The 25,596-nt window shown below is 38.1% G+C and overlaps 1 protein-coding gene across 6 annotated transcripts in view; it reads right to left on the bottom strand.

Annotated features, from left to right (window-relative positions):
• sfmbt2 (Scm like with four mbt domains 2) overlaps positions 1–25,596 on the bottom strand; it is a 66,900-nt gene that overhangs the window by 22,340 nt on the left and 18,964 nt on the right. For 2 of the 6 annotated variants that reach the window (XM_026146677.1, XM_026146683.1), the window contains exons 4-8: positions 21,785–22,025; positions 18,011–18,031; positions 3,509–3,597; positions 1,989–2,238; positions 1,383–1,480 (exon numbers count right to left, since the gene is read on the bottom strand). In XM_026146677.1, the coding sequence (XP_026002462.1) occupies positions 1,383–1,480; positions 1,989–2,238; positions 3,509–3,597; positions 18,011–18,031; positions 21,785–22,025 (699 nt within the window). Of the gene's footprint in view, positions 1–1,346; positions 1,481–1,988; positions 2,239–3,508; positions 3,598–18,010; positions 18,032–21,784; positions 22,026–25,596 lie in introns of all 6 variants that reach the window. The other 4 variants (XM_026146679.1, XM_026146678.1, XM_026146680.1 and 1 more) reach the window with 3 other exon arrangements.

Here is a 25,596-nt window from a genome sequence, read left to right as displayed (position 1 = left end):
GATTTTTAGACAAATGTGCTCCACTTTTGATCACTCACACACACACACACACACACACACACACACACACACACACACACACACACACACACACACACACACACACACACACACACACACACACACACACACACACACACACACACTCTCCATGTAGGTCATTCAGACCCAGCTGGGTGGCCCTATAATGAATGAAGCATTCTGCGAGGCTTGATTCATGCTGCTGGCGATCATTGTGATGAATTAAATATAGTTTTTTGCCTCGCACATTGTTTTTCTAGCACCATGACACCTTTTTTACATTCAATTTGGTGTTGATAAGGTTGTGTTTCCTGTATCTCTTTGTTTTTTTTACCTTCTCTATTCCAACTGACTCAAAGTGTAATCAGTACATCCTGTATCACACGGTACTTTCTTGGTTTCACAAGAAAACACACTCAGATCTTCTTTGAAGGGTGTGTTTTCTGTTGTTTGTGATGACACACAATAAACTGTATTATGTAAGAAGGTTTTAGGTAATGCCGTGACTTTTTGCCTTTACTACGCTTATTCACTGAATGTAAGCAGGCTTCTATTTCTTCTATTCTCTTCTATTTATTCCTTTCCGGTTGGTAGGACCGTGTCATGTGGGCTGCTTTGGTAATTTAAATCTCTTATTTCTAAGATTTTTCTTTCACACTTTTACTCATCTGTTATGTCCGTATTGGATTCATTTCAGTTTCTGCACCCTCTTACTTGTGCAGAGCTCTATCAAAACCTAACATTAGCTGCAGGCATCTGTGTCTATGCAGCAGGTGCTCAAGCACAGCATTAGGAGGACGTCATCCAACACAAAATCATTCCAGCTACACTCATAAACAGAGGAATGCAATTAATAAATTACACTTCATTTTTGCATTGACTCATATTAAAAGCACAGTTTAACGCTAAAGTTCTTAACCTTGAATAAGTTGGATTGGTTTGATCATAATTTGTTCTGGCTCTTCATCTCTAAAGTAAATTATTCCTTAAATATTTTTGTGAATGGAGATGGAAAATATTCAAATGATGCGGTGGAAAGAAGAGAGTTCAGCTGCTGCAGTTCCAATTAATCCACCCGTCCTCCTACTAAATGCTTTATTCGGTGCAGGGGGGGGGGGTCAGCTGAACATGAAAATGTTAAAGTTCCACAGATTTTTAATAACAGTTGAATAAATGGATGACTGAATACACAATTATTGAGATTTAATTGGCTTTCAAGGGCATTTCTTTTTTTCTGTAATTGGTACCAAGTAAGAAAACTTCCTGGAGATGTAAAATAAAGAGTTCCTATTCTTTCCTTATATCATAAATTAGCCATAGTTCACCTGGACCTGATCTTCCTGCAGGTCACGGAGCCTCACCTTGAACACCTCCAGAGGTAATGGATTCTTCTGTCCATCAAGCTGAGCATCCTCTAGAGCCTGCTGCCAGTCGGAGGTGCTCTTCGTAGACCTGAGCTCTGTGCGACAGATATGAGATTCTTTTTTTCTCAATTCAACAACTTTTTTCTTCAATTTAAAAACACAGACACACAAAGTCAACTGTTTGACAACAGTTATAGATCATAATTTGTCTTTATGACTTTGTCTTTACAAAAAACGTATAAACCGTTTGATGATTTAAATATTAAACCTTTAAGGATTAACTTGTCTCCTTATTTTCCGAGCAGGTGGTCGAACATTTAAACCCAGCATACCGCCTTGTCAGCATGAACCTTTACATCTTATGTTTTAAATGGCTTTAGGTAGTTCAAGCCCATTTTCTAAAGACATTTTATGAAGCAAAGTATTAACCAAGACAATAACAAGGACACACAGCATAGATAATAATTTGTGATGAGAAGAAATGCCCAAAAACAAAAAACAAAACAAAAACAATGAGTATAATTAATTGGTATCTGGAAGTTATAATTTACTTGTAGATAAAAATGTAAAAGGTGAAAAAGTGCAAACTTATTAGACTCTCACCTGTTGGCGGTTCTAAGGTCAGGCAGTTTTCCTGGGCCCAGCCGAGGGGCCGGAGCCTGACGTCCAGATAGAACAGCCACGTGTCATGATCGTGGTACTCTTCAGAGAGGCCAGCATACCGCAGGCGGAGCCTCCCTCCAACGTTCTGGATGACTCGTACAGGCCAGTAAAGGTAAGGGTCTAAAAGGTCCTGAAGCTCCAACACCGATCCGTCGACAATCAGATCAACTGTGTTCTTGCCTCGTAGAGGCTAAAGGGGATGGACAGAGAAGAGTTTTTACTTATTAAATAAAATGAAAATAAAACACACTGGTCACAGAGATGCTATAAAGGCTAGCTTAATGATCGAATCAAACCTCAGTGGAAAGAGTTTGCGTGTTATCCTTAGATTAAGATGAGAAAAAGAGGTATCTAAACAGGATGTTGAGCTTGAAAACGAAACGGTTTTAGGTTTAGATGATCACACCGGCATTCAGACCTGCTAATTATCCTGCTCTCACAGATGTCAAGAAGTACAACAAGAACTTGTTATTGAGTGTTAATTAGGATACAAATCTCAAAACTTGCCAAAACACTTTAATTTACCTGCTTTGACAAAGTGTTAGAGAGGGTGCAAGTTTTTTTTAAGTGTTTCTATTGAATTGAATGGAATGAAATGCTTTGCTTTTATGTTGCTGGGAGGTGCATTCACTTTGCTTTCTTCAGCTCAAGACAATAATTTGAGATTTTGAGAAATCTATTTAGACCTCAGATAAAAATGATGTATGCTGATTAATGTGTCAGATCATGTCTTGGAAAACGTGGTCGGTGGGGAGGTTTTAGGTTTGTTTTTTTTTAAACAAATAAACACAATCAGCTAATTTAGAAGCCGACTTTCGATGATTTTAACTAAATGTCCGTGTACATGTGCACATAAAGAAAGAAAACCCTCACATGTAGAAAGAGCTTAAATTTTCTCTCGTCTGCAGTAATGCTGCCATCACTCCAGAAATACCTGCAAATTTTATCAAACATCTTGAATTATTAATGACTTCTCTCCAATCGTTTACACTTGCAAAGCTATCCAGCGGACCTGACTGGACCATCTGGAGTTTGGCTAGCAGGATCTGAACTTATGTTCTTATATTTGGCCTCTGCTTTATATCAGTCTTGCAGGTGCAGAATGCAAACATGCTCCACACTCTCACAGCTGATTTCTATTCTGTCACAAAACATAATCAAAAGAGGCCCGTTATTTTCATTTTAAACTTCATATTTTTACTCTTGGACTCCACCAGTTGCTTCTTATGATTCAGAGAGCAAAATAATTATTTAACTATCTCTGTATCTCTATTCTATCTCCAATCTCCACCTGCCTTTAAGCCTGTTCTTTCATCTGAGTTTGACTTTTAAACTAAAGATTTGAAATAACCACATTTTTTCTTAAATTTGGGAAAAAATATTAAAATTGTAGAAAGTATAGGGTTAGGGTTAGTGTGTCATTGTGCTTCTCTTGCTTGTCTGTGTAAACACACACTCACCCCTTCCAGCAGGTTGGCCGGTGCCGTTCTGGCACCCGTCAGGTCCTGAATAAGGAACTCTGTCCAGTCGCTGTGTTTCTCCTTGATGGCTGCAAAGAAACACAAACAAAAAGCCGACACTGAGGAAACATGCACACAACTGTGCAATGGAAAGTGAGCACAAGGTGTGTTCTTGTATAGTGTTTAATTATTAAATGTGTGCAGAGCACCGTTAGATGTAGCCACCAGAGAACAGCATGCAGAGGAAGTGCATGCATACACTTGCAAATGCAAATGTTTCTGCTAATTCAGGTGTTTCAAGGCATAAAGCAGATGTGCAATATGTCACTAGGATGTTTGTGTGTTTGACTGATTTCAATAGTTATGCAAAACGAGTGACAAGAATATGTTTTTCTGCCTGGAAATGTCTCAAAAACGTCAATAGCCTCAATGTTTCTTAAGTCTGTCATGTGCAAAAGAGAAGTAAAGAAGACACCATATTTCATAGGCATTTGCAAAAATAAGCGCATAAAAATGAAAGACACTGACTAATGGCATACTAATGGTGTCGTTTCTGTAATAATGTGCAAAACAAGAGCTGCAAATCTGAGCAGAATAAATATAAATCTTTTAGTTCTGGCTCTTCATGGTGCTAAATGAGTATTTCTCTAGAGACAAATGGGAACAACCCCCCCCCCCCCCCAAAAAAACCCCCAAACTGGTTTTGTCCAAAATTTTACATACGACATTCACCAGGATGCTTGTAGCTTCCTCTGTGAGCAGCAGAATGATGCACGAAGTCAAAATGACTGTAATGACTGAGGTCCTGCTGCCACAAGTTTGTTTCAGGTTTAATACCACAAATAAAAGTGGGACAAATCAGACCTCTAAGCGCAAGATTCAGAGTGTCTTTGGAAAAAAAAAAAAAAAAAAAAGGAGCACAAATACACTAAAACCCTGGGAAAAAAACCAAAAAACCAAAAACAACAAAAATGTCAGTTGTAGCATTAATTAGCATTTAAAGTTCTGGTTTTGATGAGTCAAACTGAAATTAGACTTGAACCATCAAAATCAGATAGGGGAACTACATGTTACGTAAGTCAAAGTGGTGATGAATACAACTGTCATTAGTCTGTGTTATGCACATAACTAGCATGGCACAGTTTTGAACTGTCTGGGTGCAAAAATGTGGATGGTTTCCATTTAATCGTGGAAAAAAAAAACTAAAGCAATCCAACACAAAACCTTGCAACAAAGACTATCTGGATATAGAAACTGATTTGGGAAGGTTTTGATTCTGCTTTCACATGATTATTTGTTTAAAATTGTGACATTAATTCAAGCTCAATATCACAACCTTTAACAAGGTTTTGGATGTAAAGCTAGGCTGCTGTGTTAGACTGAACTTTAACTGTATGCACCTAATAAATTGGCTAAGCATAGCAAGAGAATAATACAGGTAATGTCAGTCATAGACAGTCTTGAAAAGACTTTCATGGGTATGGCAAATCAAATCAAATGTCCCTACAGAGCAGATTTAAATCGTTGCCTTTTAAAAAAACATGCAAGATTGATTATATAATTAAAACCATTTACTTAAAACAATAAAACTCTCAAATCCAAACAAAAAAATGTAAAAAAAAAAAAAATGTTTTAAGGTAGTTCATAAATGTGTAGCTGGAATGAAAACACTGGTGAAAAAAGGTGTTTTTATTCCAGTGCTATGGAACAAAAGCCCCAATGCAGCTTACCTACTGACCTCAATTGAGGTACAGTATACGCTGTTGATTTCTAGGAAAACCTGTGTCACAGTAACAGAAGAGTAGTTCTGTACTGTACGCATTCAGAGGACAACCACTGCCTGGCTTCACAGACATAATAAAAAGTTCTTATAACCTTTTTCCCTGTTTTGCTTGCATCCATTAGTACCTTGCAGCAAATATACAAATGATTTCAGAAAACCTGAGTATAGTCAGTTGCAGTCATCTAGTCCAGAAGATTTTAATGCAGTAATACCAGCGTCTATACCCTCAGGAAAGAGGATGTACCGGGAAAAAGAAACAACCTTTTACCACTGAACTGATTTGTTTATCAAATGTCAGTTGAAATGACACTGGGCAGCATGTGTATGACTGTTGATTATTGACTGCCCTAAGCTGATAGTTATATTCAAGGTTGTTTGTCGTATTTAGTTCTCTGTAATTGAGTAATTAAAGGATTAATTTGCCTTCTGGGTCGCATTTCCTTTCTATCCATCTCCTTACTTTCTACTGGAATGATTATGTGTAACTATCCTCTCAAAAGATGACCCCATATCTGTGAACAACAGTTCTTTCTTGCCTTTTCCTAAAGAGAAAAAACTTTTCTTTCAAAAATGCAGAGGATCTAAATAGCAACTGAAAGATTAAATTAACTGTTTGGCTAATTAGAAGGAAAGGATGAGCCTGAAACATATAAAACACAAATGAGGTCAATTTCAAATATGGATGCCAGTTTTGTGTAATCATGTCCACCTTCAACCAAAGACTGACTTATGTCAGATCTAAGAGGAGACAATAAAGACTGTTTTCCTTCAATAAAATGTTCAAAAATATGTAACTAAATATTTATTTTGCAAGTTTTTATTAATGCAAAGTAGGTTGTGTTTAATTAGATACTATTCACTTGCATTTTTTGACATTAAAACTATTTGTCTTAATGTAAGTAATCCTCCCTAGAGGTTTCATGGTGGCATCCATTCAAAGACCGTTCAAAGATTTCCCTTTGTAACATTCTTTGACTCCAATCTCAACAAAATAACAATTTTAAACTGGGCTTTTTACAATGTTCTGATGTTTACTCTTGAAAAACATGCAAATTAATATATATTTAAATTGATTTTTGTTTATTATACACGCAAAATGGCTTATTTGTATTTTTTTTTTTAAAACCTTGATGCACACTATGTTTACTCAAGTTATTAAAAAGCACAAGGTTGTTATTTTTGCACTGCCAGCTTAAGAACTGCTTCTTTAACGTCGACCTGAAAGTAGGTGTGCTTGCTTTAAAACAATGGTTAACACATTAGAGGTGAATCCCCACAACGTTTCCGCAATAAAAATAGATCTGTGCCTGCACAGCATGTCTTCTATCAGCACACACAAATGCATACACTGATAGATGAATACGCCACACTGACCAAAGCTTCAAAACCATGCTAACAAGCCAAGTTAAAATAAATTTGCATGGGAACTTGTGGCTTTCATATGCTTCCTGCTTCCCATAGTGGAACAGTGTTATATAATGCCTGCTTTGCTTTTCATTTGCTTTTGACTCTTGATTAAAAAAAAAAAACAACCTAAAAAAACCTTCCTTTTCCCAAAACACAGAGCTTCCATTCAAATGAATTTTATGGATACATTTTTAATGTTTTTCCCGTTACTCACTTACAGAAATAAAAGAAAAAACGCAGACACTTGTTGGAGTTACTGAAACATACCAAATGAGTCATAGTTGCAGAATGACTGCAATGCGCTGTGAGAACTGACATTCCTTGCAGCACTGATTAGCATCAAGCTGAAGTGAAAGAAGAAAAAATTTCTCCATACACTGAAACATGCCACTGCGCATGAAGGAAAATGGGTTGTGAAGTTAGCTTCTGTGGCAGTTCAGTGAAAGCATTGTTGCTGAATCATTTTTGTTTCTGTTATATCCAGGTTTTGTATCACCTCTGTCTTGTTATTCCTAAGTCAACATCAGCAGGAGAGTTTTAGACACAGTAGTTAAAGTTTGTTGGGAGCTTTTTTCCAGCAAAGAAAAACTTTGAGTCATGGTAAAAATAAAGTACACTCTCTGTCAGGTCAAAGGTTTTACTTATTAGGACACAATAAAAACAAAAGCTGCGTCTTAAAATGAGGTAAATACAAGCTATGACCTGTAAGAATGAAACCAAACATGACATATTACAGTGCTGTTCTTTATTTCTCAAAAATAAAGCCAAAATGCAGAAGCAATGTGTGAAAACTCGCTCCACCCCATGATTTAGCAGTTTGTAGACAGACTTTAAGCAGCAGTTACTTGAAGTAACTGCTTTCTGTATGACTCTCGCATCTTTGTTCAGGACTTTTGACCAACTCTTCTTTAAAACACTGTTTCAGGTTTGCAGGCATTTGTTTGTGCACAGCTCCCTTTTGATCTCGCCACTACATTTCAATCAGGTTGAGGTCTGGACTTTGATTTGGTCATTTCAGCACTCTGCTTCTTCTCATTTTCAGTCTTTCTGTTCTAAATTCACTGCTGTGCTGGGGATCATTGGATCAGTGATCAAGAAGTGCAAACACAAAATTACCATCAGAATCATGAAGCGTACACACTGCTCTATTTTATTTTCACCACTGTATCTATGCTAGTAAATCAGAGTCATTCTGAGACAACAGGCATGTGTGATCTGCATACCACCAACCCCCCAATTCTCTATACAATATAATTACCCCTGAGTCTTCAACAAAAAGAAGCAAACAGGTGGGGCACCTACACACATTTATTTAAAAGTAAAGATTTTCAGCATCTGTTGGATAGAAATTAGAGTTTAAGTGATGACCTCCAACAGTTTTATGTGCAATTTATAAATGAATCTTTTGTGATAAGGTGAGACGAGATAACAAACACTGGAATGTATTTAAATTAAAAGGGTAAAGTCTACATTTACATATTGTTTTATTTACTTGCAATTTGCTTCCGTCCATGTTATTATTGTTGATATTATTGTTGTTATTATTACTACTACTGCTCCTACTACTAATATTATTAACACTATTATGAGTAGCAGTAGTAGTGGTAGCATTCATTTTGGAAAAGTGTTTTCTAGCATAGCTAGCCCTTCCTTTATTTGTACATATAGCCAGAGGGACTTCTACATTTGTTTATAAAGTACGAATAAATTTACGTATGAAAATCACTGATTTGGATGCATGATTTAGGCTTGTGTTTCTAGAGAACCATCATCCTGCCGCACAACCCAATTCTGGTCAAGCTTTACCGGTCAGACAGGTGGTCTCTAATACTTTGCTAAACAGAGGTTTTCATGGTTGATTCAGTGACTGCGAGGTGCCAACGTCCTGTGGCTACACAACAAGCCAAAATCATCACCGTTCCACCACCGTGCTGACAGCTGCTATGAGGAGATTTCACTGATGTGCTATACTTGGTTTCCACCAAACGTAACCCTGAACATTTTACGTCTTTACTTTGGTCTCATCTGTTATGGTTTTGTCGAGCTCTAACTAGACTTCTTGTTTTGTTTTGTTTTAGAGAGAAGACACTTTCTCCTGACAGCCATACTTGTTCAGCATTTTTCTGAACTTTAACATTTAACATGATGGCGTAGGCCTTGAGATGTTGCTCTTAGGTTTATTAGTGTTTTCTCTGAGCATTGCACGGCCTGACCTTGGGGTGAATTTGCTGAGATGACCAGTCCTGGGAAGCTTGGGAACCCTCTTGAATGTTTTCCACTTGTGAATAATCTTTCTGACTGCAGAATGATGGAATTCAAATTGTTTAGAAATAGCCTTACATCTGTTCCCAGGCTGATGGGCAGTTGCTTCACTAAGATTATTGCTGCTGTCTTTCCTTCTTGGCGATATGTTAACACAAATCTGAAAGCTCCAGACCAGCAAAACTTCGGCTTTAATAGAGATGCTCACATCTGCTGATGATCCATTAATCAAGTCAATCAAGTTTGATTAGCAGAGCATAGCTGATTCCTACCGTCTTAATTTCAATGGAAGCAGTAAAGGTGGACTGAGTTTTTCACATACTGCTTCTGCATTTCAGTTAAATTTCTGTTAAATAAATAATTACACAGTGTAAAATATCATGTTTTGTAGTTCATCTAAGATTGTATCTACCTAGTTTTAAGACCTGCTAAGCACCTGGATGTTTGTATTATGTCCTGAAAGGTAAAGCCTAGAATTTAAACCATGACTGTATGTTCAAACTTTATGTTTCTGAAGGCACTTTAAGTAGGAACTAAACAGTTGGTTAATCCAGAAACATTACGAAAACAAAAACAGAGACATGCTACGCTCTTTTCCCCAAATAGCCAATCATTTCCTGCACACAGGTAAATCAGAAAAAAATGGGCCAATTACATCGTTTCACTGATTCACACAATTAAGATTCAAAACAGTTACAGCGATGTGGTGGTGGATATCGTAAACAGGTAGGTGAGTGTCCTTATTGTTTTTCTTCTACCACTCCATCCACTGCTTAACAGAGTGCTCCAGAGGGATGAGTCAGAGTTGCTGATCGTCACAGCAATTTCAACTAACAAGTAAGTGAAATCACAATACTGTAAAACGTTGTGCATGTTTAGTAGAGGTATAATTTGAGGATAAGCTTTCAGAGCGTATTCATCAGATTTGAGTGTTAACTCTTTATATACAGCGTTTGTGCTCAGGTGACCACAAAGTTATATTGTTTTCAAGTGTTCAGTGAGAAGGGCGCTACAAGTATTTCTCGATATCCAATTCAGACGGCTGCCCAGTGGTAATGTTTGCTTCTGCATGTAATTTAGTTAAACCGAGACTAAATTTTGCCACAGCAGTATTTGAAGATCAAGTGAAAAGAACGTGTTTGTATTTGTTCTGTCATGAGTTTGTTCAAGTAACTCAGTTTTTGTTTTTCTGTTTCAGACCCCATGTCTTCTTTTAAAGTCTCAACTTTCATCTTTTTCACACCTATTAGTTGAGTCAAATTCATGTGAGGATATCCCCCCCCCCCCCCCAAGTATAAGTTTCTGGTCAGAAGCCTCTTATGAAGGATTAGAAATGGAGCAATTAAAATTTCTGATAGGAAGTTGATATGAGCACACGACTGCCATGTTCTTAGGAAATTAAATATACTAAGATTTGATCATTTTATTACATTTGCTAATCTTTAAGTCAATTATAAATTCTACCTCGGGTTCCCGGCAACCTTGTAAGTCTACTTAACTTTGGGCTGAGCAGCACACAGAGCATCTAGTGGGAACATTAAGGTACCATTATGTAAAAAAAAAAGATCATTTGGGCAAACAAGATGTTCCTTATCTGAAGGACTCAATCTGCATCCTGACTGGGATCATTCATGCAGTCATGAATGATGTCCAGCTTCTGGACCTGTGGAGCGTCATTCTCTGAGTTTGTGCCTTCTAGTGTTTTTTCTGTCGTCATTTTGTGTTAAGTTCTGAGTCTTAAAATAACACATGCCTCCATTTTTAATGTTTGCTTGTTGAAAGCACTTCTGTAGTATTCTTTGGTATCTGATTAATCTCATCATGTCCCGTAGAGGGACAGGAGAGCGTTTCCTCTCTTTTTGTGTTTCACATGCAAAGATTTTATTAAAACAACTTGTTCACAGTTTAAAGAGCTAAAATTTCCCATAAACGAGTGAAACAGCAGAGAGTCTGTTTTCAGCTCTTGCAGGCCTGATATTCTCATATTTCTTCTTTTAATTTTTAATGTGTGCTTTTTTGTTTTTTTAGGTGCAGCTTTTCTTTTACCCTTCACTGTTTTGTATGGAAGCCCGTTTCCGCCACTAAAAAAAAAAAGGATCCATAACTCAAAATTTCGAGTTATTTTCTTGAAATTTCGAGTTAATATGTCAAAATTTCAAGAAAGTAACTCGAAATTTTGAGAAAAGCAACTCAAAATTTCGAGTTAGCACTGCCAATCAGTAATCTACGTGAATGACGTCATTTCCTTCTTACCCGGAAGCTGAAGCCCTCAGCTACAAATGCTACAGCTAAGCTACCGGTATTACATCCAGTCGTGAATGCACAGATTGCTGAATGTTTTCAGCCTGGCTTCACAAATGATGAAATCCCTGTGTTATTTGCTGAATCACATGGTGTTACTATCAGCAAACGTACTCGCGAAAGCGCCAATTTGTTGGGATCCGTTTTTGAGTGCGCGTGCCTCTGCGCCATATGCTTCCGGGTGTATATTTTTGATTGGCAGAGCTAACTCGAAATTTTGAGAAAGGTAACTCAAAATTTTGAGTTATATTTCTCGAAATTTCGAGTTATTTTCTCGAAATTTCGAGTTCTGGATACTAGCTTCTTTTTTTTATTTAGTGGCGGAAACGGGCTTCCATAGTTTTGCTCTGCAGATGTTTACTACAACGGTAGTGTTGTTGATGTAATCAACAGAGTGAGACGTTGTGGCTTTTAAGACAAGAAAAAAAAATGTTCACCCATTGCACACATAGATCGAAATGTTCCCACAGACCTTCTCAATATGGGAGAGGACTGTCAATCTGTTATTAACTAAAGTCTAAATCTTTCTTCACTTTCCTCTCATTGAACATTGTGTAGTTCTTTAGGAAAAGCCCTCGTTCAGCCCTCGCTACTGTTTGGAAACGTGCTTCGAACAACAGAGGTTAGCTCCATGAGGGCTCTGAATTTTAAATAGATAATTGACTTGTGAGCCCAAGTCAATAAATCCTCTCCTGGTTTTGCACTCCAGAGGTCCGGCCTGAATCAAATCAACAACCCTGGAACTTTCTGGTAAATGAATCAATGGGTCAGCACAGGAGGAGCAGCTTCCCTGTGCGTGAACAGTGAACATGTGTGAGGCCCGACGCTCTCTCCTTACCTGCCTAATAATAGTGTTTTCTTCTCTTGCTGCTGCTGGAGGTTTGCAATGACAAACACACACACAGTGGCTGAATGCACTCCTCTGTTGATCTCAGGTGGTGCAGAAATAGATAAACTATTTTTACAGATCCTACTGAGATTAGTCATGAAGCCATTTAAAGCTCAGCCGGAGCTGCAGAAGCTGAAAGGTGCAAACTTCACCCTCCTTCGCCCTTAGTCCTCTCTCACCTCCCCCCTTCCACACCCAGCTTGCAGTTTCATTATACTCTAACGCTTTGTATACAAATAATTATTTATTTTTGCTTGCTTTCCATCCCAAAGGCAGCAGACACAGAGAGGTGAAAGCCCGAGTTTCACACAACAATAAGTGCATAATTAACCTTGCGGGAGGAGATCCTCAAAACACACCCCTCCTCCTCCCTCATGCCACTACATATCTCAGCACCAACCCCCTCCTACCCTCTCTCTTTCTCTCCCTTAGAGGCCTAGCTGGCTGAAGTCTCCAAGCAACTATCTAGCTTTAAAAAAAAAAAAAAGAAGAAGCAAAAACAAATATGAATATGAAATGTGATATTTGCATCCGCTCATCTCTGTAAACAAACCAGCCTCTGTGCACAGGGCTCATTTAAAAGCTTTACTTTGGCTAATCAATGTTATATTTAAGGAAAAGAGACGGTTTCTGCATTTTCAGCTGCAATCGCAGCAGTGCAACAGATTCTAATCAGAGTTAATGGGAGCAAATTACACGCGATTCCCCCCTCCTGTCCTATCCACTCATTATGCACTGGCATGGAGATGTGCAGCCCTCAAAGCACACGACAATTCAACTTCCAGTGTAACCGACGGGCTCTCCAAACAGGCCATAATGACCACAGCGAACGGGCACACGTGAAGTGGCACGCAGCGTAATTTGAGTGTTTATCGAGAGACGTATTGCTGTCGTGCTTGGCCGGCCAGTTTCAGGCGCCATATTGTTAACATTTTTATTGACCTATTCATGGCAGTGGAGGGGATATTAAAGCAATTTGTGTAAATATGATTACCTTAGCGGTAAGCAGTAAGAGCCCCCCAGGAGCCGGACACATACAGTAAAGATATGTGCGTGCACGCGCGTGTGTTTGTAACTGTGTACTTCAGTTTTGCTGTAAACTGCTTTTAACACTGTGCTCTAATTCATGAAAAACCACCTAGTCTCAGAGTCCTTATGGAAATGCAGTCTAATCATGCAGAAAGCAAATAAACACAAATTAGCTTTTCTATAATCTATCAGAGAAACACACACAGACACACACACGCGCAACTGTTGTAAGTTTATGCAAATCTGGAGGTTACAGCAGGGAGCCGTGGTGAAGTATCTATCTGACTTCAGCCACCTTGTTTTACAGGAATTTTGCTCCTGCTGGATTTCAGTATAAGGTTGGAGTTTGTCAGACATCACAAGATTAGTCATTTATTTTGAGTTAATATGAACCGTGAGAGATGTTTTACTGGTGCGTTTTATAAATTCTTTCCAGTCGTACGACATCAAATGATGGCACTTTTTTTCCCCTGCCAAGCCCAGCCCGTTAAAAATCACTCCCTCCACATCCGTTTCAATGTGGGGAAAAAACAAAACAAAAAACAAACACTGTTTCGTCTTTTATTATCATTTCTATAACTGTAGGATAACCTGCAGAACTTCAAGCTGTTTTGAGTATTTGTGATTTAATGCACAGAATTTGTATTTGTTGCTTTTTGTCTGCTCCTCCTGCACTTTTCCTCCCTTCTGCTTCGCTTTTCATTTTCCTTTTTGATTGTTTAAGGGGAAAGCTTACATCAAATCACATCCGTATCTAGTGCACTTTGTACAGCTCTTCTAATCTCGTTTTTACCTAGCTGGATAAAAGAGTTAGTGGAAAGAAAAGCTCAGTAACTGTTTTCCTTGTGAATCTGTTCTTTAAAGTCAAAAAATAAATAAACAAAAATAAAAACATTCAGTTGTAAAATGTAAATTTTTAGGTGTTGAGCTCACAGTGAAGGAAAACAACCAATTGTAAACCATCATCTTCAACTTTCAGAAACTGAAATGTACTATTTGTTACCATTTTGTAAGGTTGTATAGACAAACTGATGATTCAAAAACTTAAAAAGGATCTGTTTTGTTAATCGGTACAATAAACTATTTTGGGATCTTTAATGAAAGCAAAGTATTTTTGAGTGGTAGCAAAGCAAAGCAAACCCAATCAATCAGCTGTCCTTTGCATTTTTCTCCCCACAATGCAATTGTAAGCCTGAATGCAGCCTCTTACAACACGACAATACAACTGACACAAAGACACACACACAGCAAGGAAAACAGGTCTATCTCAGAGCGTCATCTCCAGCCGGCTCAGGCAGGAAGCAGTGTGGTGAATTCAATATGCAAATGATCTCCATCAGGATTTGTTCAGCGAGCAGCTACCTTCCCACATAACTAAACTTGTTATGTACAAGGCTTTTTATGTGAATGGATAAATGTATACTCACATAACACATGCGGACACACGAACACGCACATGCACTCACACAGAATTACATACATGCACATGAGACAATGAGTTCACAGGAGCAGCTCGACTGCCTGAACAGGCCTCGTTTTCTCACTCTGACCCCAAAGCTTCAAAAAGAGTGAAACTTTCACATGTGTCTATTGTGGTCTCAATTATACTCTCACTGTCTTCATGCACTAATTTGTCGGCTCACCTGCAGACGTGACAGAAAACAAGTTCTATATTTACCTGTCAAAACTTTGCTTCTTCAACTAGCATGAGCCTTTTAATTGGAGCAAAATTTCCAAATGAAATGTGTTTGTTTGTAATTTAGCACGACGCAGCTAATTATAAGCTGATTTTCCAACAGCGGGAGCGGAAATAGGACATTACAGGCGAAGTGGAAAGAAACAGTTCACCCCTCTTACACGGTCTTTGAGATGACTTTTTTATTTCTAGAAATAAGAAAATTATGGGAGAGAAGTGCTCGCAGTTCTTTCAAAAAAAAAAAAAAAGAAGAAAAGAAGATGCTGATTAAAATAGGCGCTGATTTTAGGAGCACATTAGTTAGCAAAGCAGCATTTCAAGTGAAGGACTGTGTGTATGTGTGCAAGTTTCATGACTGAATAAGCAAGTTTGACAAGGGATTAAGGTGTGTTTGGTCGATGTGGTTTGTCCAAGCAAATCAAATATGTAAATGAACTGGTATTCAGGTTTTTCACAACCTGGAAACAAACTAAGGTGAAACGGTTTTCTGAGGGAGTCCTGAATTGTAGAAGTGAGCCTCATGTGAGAAATTTTACAAACGACTGTGCTCCTGCTTAATGTAGGCCAGCAGCACCAGTCAGGCAATCAGGAGGAGTCATTGTGAAACTCTGAAGAGAGCAGAGCAGAAAAAGGAAAATCACAGCCACATTTTAAATCTCATCTTAAAGCTTTTTACGTAAAAGCCTTTCCCTGTGCTTGAACTGTTCTCTGTAATAATGAAACCTTCAAAATGTGCAAATTTAACAGTCTCCTGAGATGCTGCGTTTCCTGGAGCTATCACTGGTTCAGAGATCTGAAGTAAAATTCCTGCTTCCGTAAGGACTGCTTCACCCAAACTATGCCAGATATCTGCCTGTGTCATACTATTCAGACATAACACAAGATCTGTGTTATAAAGGTTAATTGATAACATAAATGAGCCTTTACACACTCTTCATTCTAAATACAAGCATCATCCACATTTTATTTCTAGTTTTATTTATTTAAATGGACAAACTAACCCTTTAAGGCAGTGGGTTTCCAAATGAGGTCTGTAACACATAGCCAAGGGCAAATAAACCAAATAATCTGCAAATGTGCTGTGATATTAAAAGAGTCCATAACATACATATCTACCAGTTCCTGCAAACAAATTATTGTGTGCTTTACTCCCACCCACTTTATCTGTGTGCAAACAGAAGCTCTTATATGACTGTGACACATCATGTCACATGCGTATATAAGCTGAAAAGGTGTAAAATACGTACAGTTCCAGTGGCATCTACAAGTACACATAGTATGTAAGCATATGCTTAACCTGTGTCAGGATTATGAGGTGATTCCAGGAAAACCTGAAAAAAAATCCCCCCTGTATTTAAAGGGCAGCACTAAGCCACTACAGTGTTACTTAAGAAGAGCGTGCAAAACCATGAAAAGCTTCCAAACTACTATTACAGATCCTGCAGAGAGACCGTTCTGCTCCATGCTTCAATATGCACAGTTTTAAGAAGAATCATGAGTCTGAGTGCACGCTGAGCATTTGTTTGTCTTTTCAGAATGACATGAACACAAGCTTGCTGTTTCTAAATATAAAACCTGCAGATAACCTGAGAGGTTAATGCACAAGAAATGCATTACTCATTACTTAAACCACAGCCTGCAGCCTATCTGCATCGAAGAGCAAACACATTTTAAAAAAAAAAACACACTTTGAAAACTGTAAAGAATAAAAATATTGCTTAAATTTTTTCAAAGAGCAGTCCTCCACTGAGCCCTAATTAATGTATGTGGCATAATAAGCCAACTGACTTCAAACTATCTGAACTATGACAGCAAACCAAAGTGAGCACCTTGCATCAGTGCAAGCAGTTTAGAAAATGGATAATACACACAACAAAATGCAATTCACAAGCAAGAGAGCAAAGATTAAAAGAAGATCAAAAGCCAAAAGTTACACCAAGGATAAATGATAAAAACAACTTGCTTATCAATTTGAAACAGAGCCATGCTAGACTCAACAATACAACACAGCATGACTCGACAGTTAAAAACAAAACAAAAAATACCCTAAAATTAAAAAAAGCTACACTTCACTGAGCAACCTAAGAGCTTTTTTCTCTCGAGGTCTACTGTCTTTATTTTAAAAACTAGTGTTCCTGGGTCAATATACACACACACGGCTTGATCCTTTTAGCAGCCAACCTGTAACATGTACAAATAAAGACCTGATGCATAAAAAGCACTTGATATATAAGACTTGACATATATTTTATAACAACTTCCAACCAAATCACAAGCAGAGAAAAAGGCTTCATCCTCACAGCTTTACTCTCGCCCACGCACTTGCATCCATAAAAAGAAAAAAGTAAACACTGAGAAAACAAAGAAAAAGGTGGGGAAGCAGTACTACACCACGCCTAAATCCAAGTTCTGAAATTATCCAGTGCATCTGATTATGTTTTTTTACGTTTTACTTCCAAGGCTATATGCTGTATATGCATCCTATCTGGAAAGTCTCAACATGCAACGAGAGCAACTAAAGATACCTTTTAAACTGCATTGTGTTCTTTTTTGATCAAACTTGCTCATCATAAGAAAAAAAAAAAAAAAACATAACATCAACACTTCAAACTATTGCCTCAAAAAGTTCCCATAGAACTGGTGACACGTATTGATCATATCTGGCAGACACAGCAGTCCTTTAACCTCTGATCTCTCTTCAAACATGCACTAGTGACCTTCTTCTAAATCATTGTTTGTTTGTAGCTCGCTGGTGGAGACGGCCACTTTATCAAAGCATCACACTTCTCACTGAGCAGCTTCGTTTCTGCACTAGTTATCATAAGAGCACAGGCACAAACAGCAGTGTGTGTGTGTGTGTGCGTGTGTGTGTGTGACTGCTATCACTCTGCTAAGACACTCTCACTCAACATTCAGCTAGAAAGGAGTCACATGCAAGAAGAGGCAAGACATGACAACAGGGCTGTGAGGTCACGCCCTGTACAAAGGTGAAAAGAGGAAGAGGAGGAGGAAGGGGGGGGGGGGCACACTGTACATGCAGCTCTGAGGCCTAAGCCTGACCCAGTGTTGATTTCATGTTAGCCACTAGTAAGCCAGGCAGGTGAGTTAGTCAGAGGCTCTGTTAGAGCTGCTTACCTTTTCTTAGGTAAATGTTATCTGAGAAATAAAAACAAACAAAAAAGGAAACAAATAAAACAGGTGAAAGCAGTCAAAAATACACACTTGGCTCTCATACTCCAGCTTACTAAGAATACATACACTTACTCACACACACACACAAAATGTGCATACTATGATGCAAATCCTTGAAATGAAGCGACAAAGAACTCGTAGGGGTCACACATTGACACTATGTTGCAGAACATTCTTTGGGGAATATAACACTGACTCCATTACATGATATACGCCTCAGTTTGCATCATTTAACATGCAGTGGTGTCAGCCATCCATCATTAGTAGAATACACACACACACACACACACACACACACACACACACACACACACACACACACACACACACACACACACACACACACACACACACACAATTATACATGTATAAGCTTTCTGACAGGCAGACAGAGAGCTAGTTAATATCAGTGGTTAGTTATATTATAATTGGAACCGACTTTTTAGTGCAAAACACATTTTTTTATTAACACCTGCAAATACTTTCATCAATTTATGATAAATTGATGAAAGTATGATGGATAGAATGGATAGAATGGATGATGGATAGAAATTGTGAAATTATTTTAAACCCACAGAATTTAAAAGGTAACCCTGCTCAGTTATAGATGTTTGCATGGCTCTCTTTCTTTCTTTCTTTCTTTGCTGATACTGACCTCACTTTTTTTTGTGTCTCTTATGCATTTAAGGTCTGCCTCCAGCAAGGTGCTGGCTTTTGGGATGTGCATGTATCTCCCTCTGGAAATCTGTGCCACACGTGGTTATTCATAATAACCTTCCTGTGTATAGGAAGGATGTCCACAGCTAGCAGACTACACCATCAAACATTGCTGCCATTAGCTGAAATACCAGCTGGTTAAACAGGTTCATCTTCTTTTCATCTTATTAATGCACTACTCCATTGATTAAGAAAATGAGCAGTTGAATTCTGGCTTTGTGTGACATATAATTACATGACCGAAGAATTGTGCAACTGCTAATTGTTAGCCACACCAAGCAAACTAATCTGATATTTTGTGTGTGTGACATGTGGCGCAAAGTTGGACACACTTCAGCGACATCTAAGAGGCGCGCACATTACTTGTATGAGCAGGATCTAATCTGAAATATGACACTGTGCTCAGTTTCGATTGTTTACCTACTTTTAGAGTAGTCTGTTGCTCTAATCTTTTCATCCTGCTTTATGCATTATCTATCTATTTATTTATTTATTTATTTATGTATTCTGGAAGGAGGTCAGGGTGGATGGTTGGGAACACACAGATCAGACAATCTGATTTAGAGACCAGAGTTTGACATGGTTCCTTAAGCAAATGACACAATGATTATGAATTTAGCCAAAAAGTATTTAAAAACACAATATTTTTTCCTTTTGCCCAATGAATGCTGTAACAACAACAAAAAACAACAACCTGAAAGTAAAAAATGTTGCAAAACTGTTCAGTAAAACCATTTCTTTGACTTGTTCCTGCAGCTAATGCAAATATAAGTCGTGATTTTAAAACAATCATAAAATGGCACAACCATGGATCACAATTCCTTCAAATCATTTGCAATTCAAAAAAAAGGAAGCAAAAACTGTAAATTTACAACACGCACGCTTCACATCAGATTGAATTCTTCAGACTGAAAAGGTTTAACCGAACGACAGAAAAGTTTTTCCAAATCTTCTGATATTTTGCTTAATTTATTTTTCATTAAAAAATTCGTAATCTTTTATGTAAACTTTGGAAAAAAAAAATTATATTTATATGTCAGGTTGGATTTTGGGAACTCGTGATGGCTGTTTTGTTTTGTCTTTTAAACATTGCTGTCAAATACCTGGGGAAACCACGTCACTGATTGATAGCGGAACAATCAGTACTTGCAGATGCTTTCACCTGCATTTTCATCTGCATTTTGCAACTTGAACCACACAAAACGCAGATTTGATCTGTTTTCTTTTTTGAATGATTATCCCCTGAGATGCGAATGTGAATCATCACCTTGTGGAAACAGATATTGTATAATCACTTTCCACAAGAACAGTTTCTGACTGAAAAGGACACATGGAGTCGATGTGAGGGCAAGGACACTAGAGTCAAGTGAAAATCCAGGTCATCTCCACAACGACTGCGGCGCATCTATCCATCAGGAGGGAAAGTGTCGAGAAAAATAAATGGTCTGAACAAGCCTGGGAGGATGAGTCATCTATCTGAGGGGGAGCTGCATGTGGAAAAATATCTCAGCTGTGAAAGCTTTGACAAAGTTGTGGTGAAAGGGACAAGATTTTCTAAGAAGTTAAGGATGTATTGTTTGGGTAAGGCTGAATGGAAGTGCAAAAGTGGAGACTAAAAAAAAAAAGCTCCTTTTGTACAACAGGTATCCTGCCTTCGTTTAACACCTGGCTGAGGTGAATGGGATTGATGTGATGGGTGTGATGCTTCGGTTGGATAAATGGCAGTTGAGCAGCCATTACAAAAAAAAAAAAATTCTTTCAGGAGACCTGACTTTCCACTCAGTTTACTTAAAGCATTCTTTGAAAAGTAAATATGGGAGGTGTTCATGTTAACCTGTGTGTGTGTGTGTCTGTGTGTGTGGGTGCATTAATGTCACAACTACAATTGTCAATTGTCACACCAAATATAGCATCCTCTTCTCAGGACAGAAAGAAAACAAACTCACTGCACTGAAGCAAAAGGTAATAATTTGAATAAAACTATTATTTTAAAAGAGCAAATTAGTTTACATTAACGTTGTATACGGTATATACAGATTTGACAACCAACATGTGGTTAACCCTTGTTTATAGTAATTATGTGTCTATTTTTACAAGCACTGCTCAGATTATTGTAAACTAAAGAAATCCTGAAGAGAGGAAAAGCAAATGAGCTGCAGTTAATAAGCCAAAGTACTTTTTGCTCGCCATTGTGTGTTACCCTGCAACACGGGCTATGTGGCACTGCCTGTTAGAGACAAGTGTATGAGCAGGTTTTCTTTGCTGGCATTTCAGTGATAGAAAGTTGTAGGCGCTCAGAGATTCCCAGATAACACAGAGGGACATCGTTTCAACGGTTGGAAAAGATGACACGTTCTGGAGAAAACTTTGAACCAAATTTCCATTTCCACTCCTATACCAGCGCTGATTTTGACACCTTTTGATCAGAAGAAGGTTTTTTGATCAGTTTCCATGAGCAATGACCAAAGCATCAACATTAATTTGTGGCTTATCTGCTCCTAGCTCACATCGCTCTGTCACTAATAGTTTCCCCCCAAAGTACCGGCTAGACAAACTGACTTCACAAGATAAAACTGCCTTTCTACTAGCTGCTGTTAGCTGACACTCAGTTTTATTCCTTATGCAGAGTTTGCTTTGGAGGGGAGGGTGCACAACGCACTGGATTTTTAATGGGAATGTGTTTTCAGTTTTTTAAAGGTTGAAACACTACAAATTTTTTAGACTACATTTGAGTTAGTTTTCAAAAGCTAGTTTTGAATTAGAAATGAACTGATTTTTATTCTTACAAAACAGCATAATCTGTCATGGTACCAGAGATATTACCAGCTGATTTTCTAACAGAAGTGAGTAAAACTTGTGTAAATTTCATAAATGCTGCGTATTTCAGTAACCTTTGACCAGGATTTTGTTTATCTTCACAGTGGTTCAAGAGGACCCTTTATGATACAGAGATCTAAATGTGTGCGTGGTGCACGGGTGCATCAAAGTAATCCTTCCTACCTTCAGGGGGCATGAGGGTCTTGTTGTTTTGTGCACACCAGCCAACTGGGTGCAGCTCAGCTGTCATGACATCACACCAGAAGTCAGCCTTGCGGTCCTCGCCGTAGCCACTGAAGCGCAGGAGCAGCAGCTGGCCACATGTAGTGATGATGGTGGCCACCCAATAAGTGTCTGGGTTGCTCTTATTGGCCACTTCGAGCTTCATGCCAGGCTGGAAGCTGCTCTGAAGGCTGATCTCCACCTATAGAGGAAAACAAAAGGACTTTCAAGTTATAATCTTTTTTTTTGCTTGTTTTTTTTAAGACGTTTGTCTTACTGTTTTTCCTTAAAAATTGAAGTTAACACTGACATTTGGGAGACCAACAGGGCATGAACACAATCAGAGGATCAGAAGTCAATTTCCATTTATAAACTCTGGTTGTACATATAAACTGTGTCTGACAGCTGAAATATTACAGGTCAACCATGAACCACACTTCAGTGTGCAGGTTTGTGGCCCCTTTGGATACTTTGGCTTTAAAATAAGGGTGATAAGCATGAAGTTTGTTTACATCCTGCTTGACCTCCCTGATCTTTACACTGTAGGTTGGTACTACATCCATAATAAACTATAAAAAAAAGTATAAAAAGGAATAAACTAGGTAAATTTGACAAATGAACAAAAAAAAAAAAAAGAGGAACAGTCTTTTTTTGTGGAACTAAAGTAGTGACAGTAGGGGTGTATGACATAACCAAAATAATATTAATAACACTGTGTGGGGGATGAGTTCAGGCGCTGTTTCAAAACTCAGTATTCACAGTAGCAAAACGAGCGTTAAAGGGAACTCCACTCATTTTACACACAAAGGTCAGCTTATGCGAAGTGCTTCACAGCCTGTGAAAACAGTTGCTTAGTGTCTTTCCTTGCTTTGCAGGAGGCCAAAGAAAACAACCCTTGAGAATTTCATTAGGACCGTCATGGCTCGAGCTTCAGACTAGACAAACTAATGAAAGAAAAGTGTTACAAACAGAAAGCATGAAGATTCAAAGACAAGAGCATGCAGGAAGTTGTAATGCAGGAATATTCGTTATGTGCAATCTGGTGTTTCTGGAATTGAACCTACATCAGATATTAAAGGTCAGGATATTTCCACCCATGCATTTTTTTAAAGATGCCATTTCCAGGCACTTTCTGTCTTGTAACTGGAATTTTTTTCAGTTTGTTGGCGGAGATGTCCTCATGCAAAATGATGATGGGAATTTTCTGACATTTGACTAAATAACCAACAATAACAGTGTGAGACTCCAGACTCCATATATCAGTGAGCTACTAAAACCATACATGACATCTAGATCTCTGGAGTCTACTGATCAATGCTGTACCTATATCCAGGCTAAAGACTAAAACAAAGACAAAAGGTGACTGGGCGCTTCTGTTGGACGTAAGATCTGTGGACACTGTTAATATCTTTAAAAAGAAACTTTGGACCCTTCTGTTCAGACTTCTATTTATAAATGTATACTATTTTAATTGTTGGATCTTATTCTGTATTGTTATTTTTTGAGAGCACTATATAAATAAACCTTACTTACTCCTGGGTTCATGTGAAAAAGTGACATTTTCTTGTCAATTCCACCCCATTTCAGCCTATTTCACTTTGCTATGTATTTGTTAAATTATGATCTGAATTTTTTGATCCACATCCAGATCTGGATTGACTCTAAAAGTTAATTATTTACGTTTAACTGAGCCTCACCTCTGGAAAACATTTAGAGCAAATCTATTCATGGCACTTTGAGTACTCCTGCTAACAAACCAATCACATCACCTCCTTAAAGGAAGTAATTGAACAACAGTGTGATATCTAATCTCACATGTATTTTATCAATAGTGTATCACCTGATATTACATATTTACTGACAGGATCAAGTGCTGAGAGTGCCTAAGAACTGCTTTACAGTGCTACTAACAGCATGTAAGACGGGTGTAGGTGAGATTTTAATATTCACCAAACCAAATTACTTTCAGAAAAAGACTAAAACAATCCCTCAGGTTAAATAAAAGCCTCTCAGTTTGTCCTTGTGCAGAAAAAGCGATAAATCTGTATATAAAAGAATAATGCATTTCCACCATAGCCACAAGCTGCTGTACAATTCTAGAGAACATTACAAGCCCAGCAGGATGTTCACATTCAACACTAGAAAAAAAGAAAAAACACCACACACACACACACACACACACACACACACACACACACACACACACACACACACAGAAGTGAATGGAAAAGCCAACATCTTAGAAATAAACACAATACAAATGGCCCCGTGACTTCCTGCTACAACAATGCAAACGTGCTGTATCACTCTGGCTGGCTTATGTAAGAGAGCTACGGGCAGCCTCAGCAGCAAACACTGACTGTGTGTGTGTGTATGTGTGTGTGTGTGTGTGTGCGCACGCGCAGGGATGTGTGTGCACAAGCCCAAGAGAAATCACTGTTTCAATTTGTCCAGGCAGAGAGAGAAATGAGGGCTGCACTTTACTGAATCACATTTTTCTGGGGAATTCATGGTCTGTTTCCCAGTGACTCAATCCACTTACCAACAGGGCAATTTAGGCTCCCAAGAAACCCCGTCCCCTCAAATCACCACAGACAGTTTGTCCAACATTGAGGCGCACTTGTAAAACTCACATATTTTAATCTTGGTTTTATTACACTCAACACTCAGTGACGTAAGAAAGTGAGACACTGACACACATATTTTACACCTCTGAAGCCCGTCCTCCCGGCAGCTGAGCGCGGTGAGTCTCATAAGAGCAGACAGCTGCTCCGCTGGACAAACACACGGTCATCTGAGGTGGATAAAGACTTCGCATCCAGGATCAGCTCTATTCGCCCATCTGGCCCTCTCCTGTGATGTAATGTATTAATGGAGGCAAAGCTGAGTAACTATTACTTATAGGGTGTCTTTTCTGGAGGACTGCTAGCAAAAAAAAAAATTAAATAAATTAAATAAATTAAATAATTAAATAAATTAAATAATTAAATAAATTAAATAATTAAATAAATTAAATAATTAAATAAATTAAATAATTAGATAGATAGATAGATAGATGATAGATAGATAGATAGATAGATAGATAGATAGTTAGTTATGTAAAACCACATGCGTTTTTTGTTCGTTATATGATTATTATTAACCCTGTAATTAATCAGTAGTGAAATTTAAGTCTGAAACTAACCCTCTGTTTAAGAAGAAAAACAAAGACTCCTTGATAAAATTATTAGTGCTACATTTTTGGATGCTGATCTAAAGTAACTAGGAAAGCTGTTAGAGCCAGCTATTGTAACTAGGATATGGGGTGTGGAGAGTGGGGGTGGTTTGTTACAATTTAATGTTGTCCTCTATTCATGTAGTGCCATCTGCAATAACACTAATCTCTAATTTGGGCAGCAGCACAGGCAGAGCAGTGGATCTGCGTGTGTGCTGCACACAGGAGGAGGGAGACCCGGGGGACTTTGTTCCCACTTACTGCATGATGAGAAAGTAAACTATGTACATACAGACACCAGCAGTAGAGCACTAATATGGGCTCAAAATGTGGTCATAAATATTTTGTACTTGTAAATCGGTTTTGTACTTGTAAATCAGGATTTGTATGTGTAAAAAAGATTTGTATGTGTAAAAAAAAATTTGTGTGTGCGTAAAAAAGATTTGTATGTGTAAAATAAATTTGTGTGTGGGTAAAAAAGATTTGTGTGTGGACAAAAAAAACCCTGCAAGTTACAAGTATGAATTTTGACCCTATTTTTCTTCCTTTCATCTGATTG

This window comes from Astatotilapia calliptera, chromosome 17 (genome assembly GCF_900246225.1).
Source record: "Astatotilapia calliptera chromosome 17, fAstCal1.2, whole genome shotgun sequence".
Taxonomy (NCBI): Eukaryota; Metazoa; Chordata; class Actinopteri; order Cichliformes; family Cichlidae; genus Astatotilapia; species Astatotilapia calliptera.
This window is presented reverse-complemented; position numbering and strand designations above follow the sequence as displayed.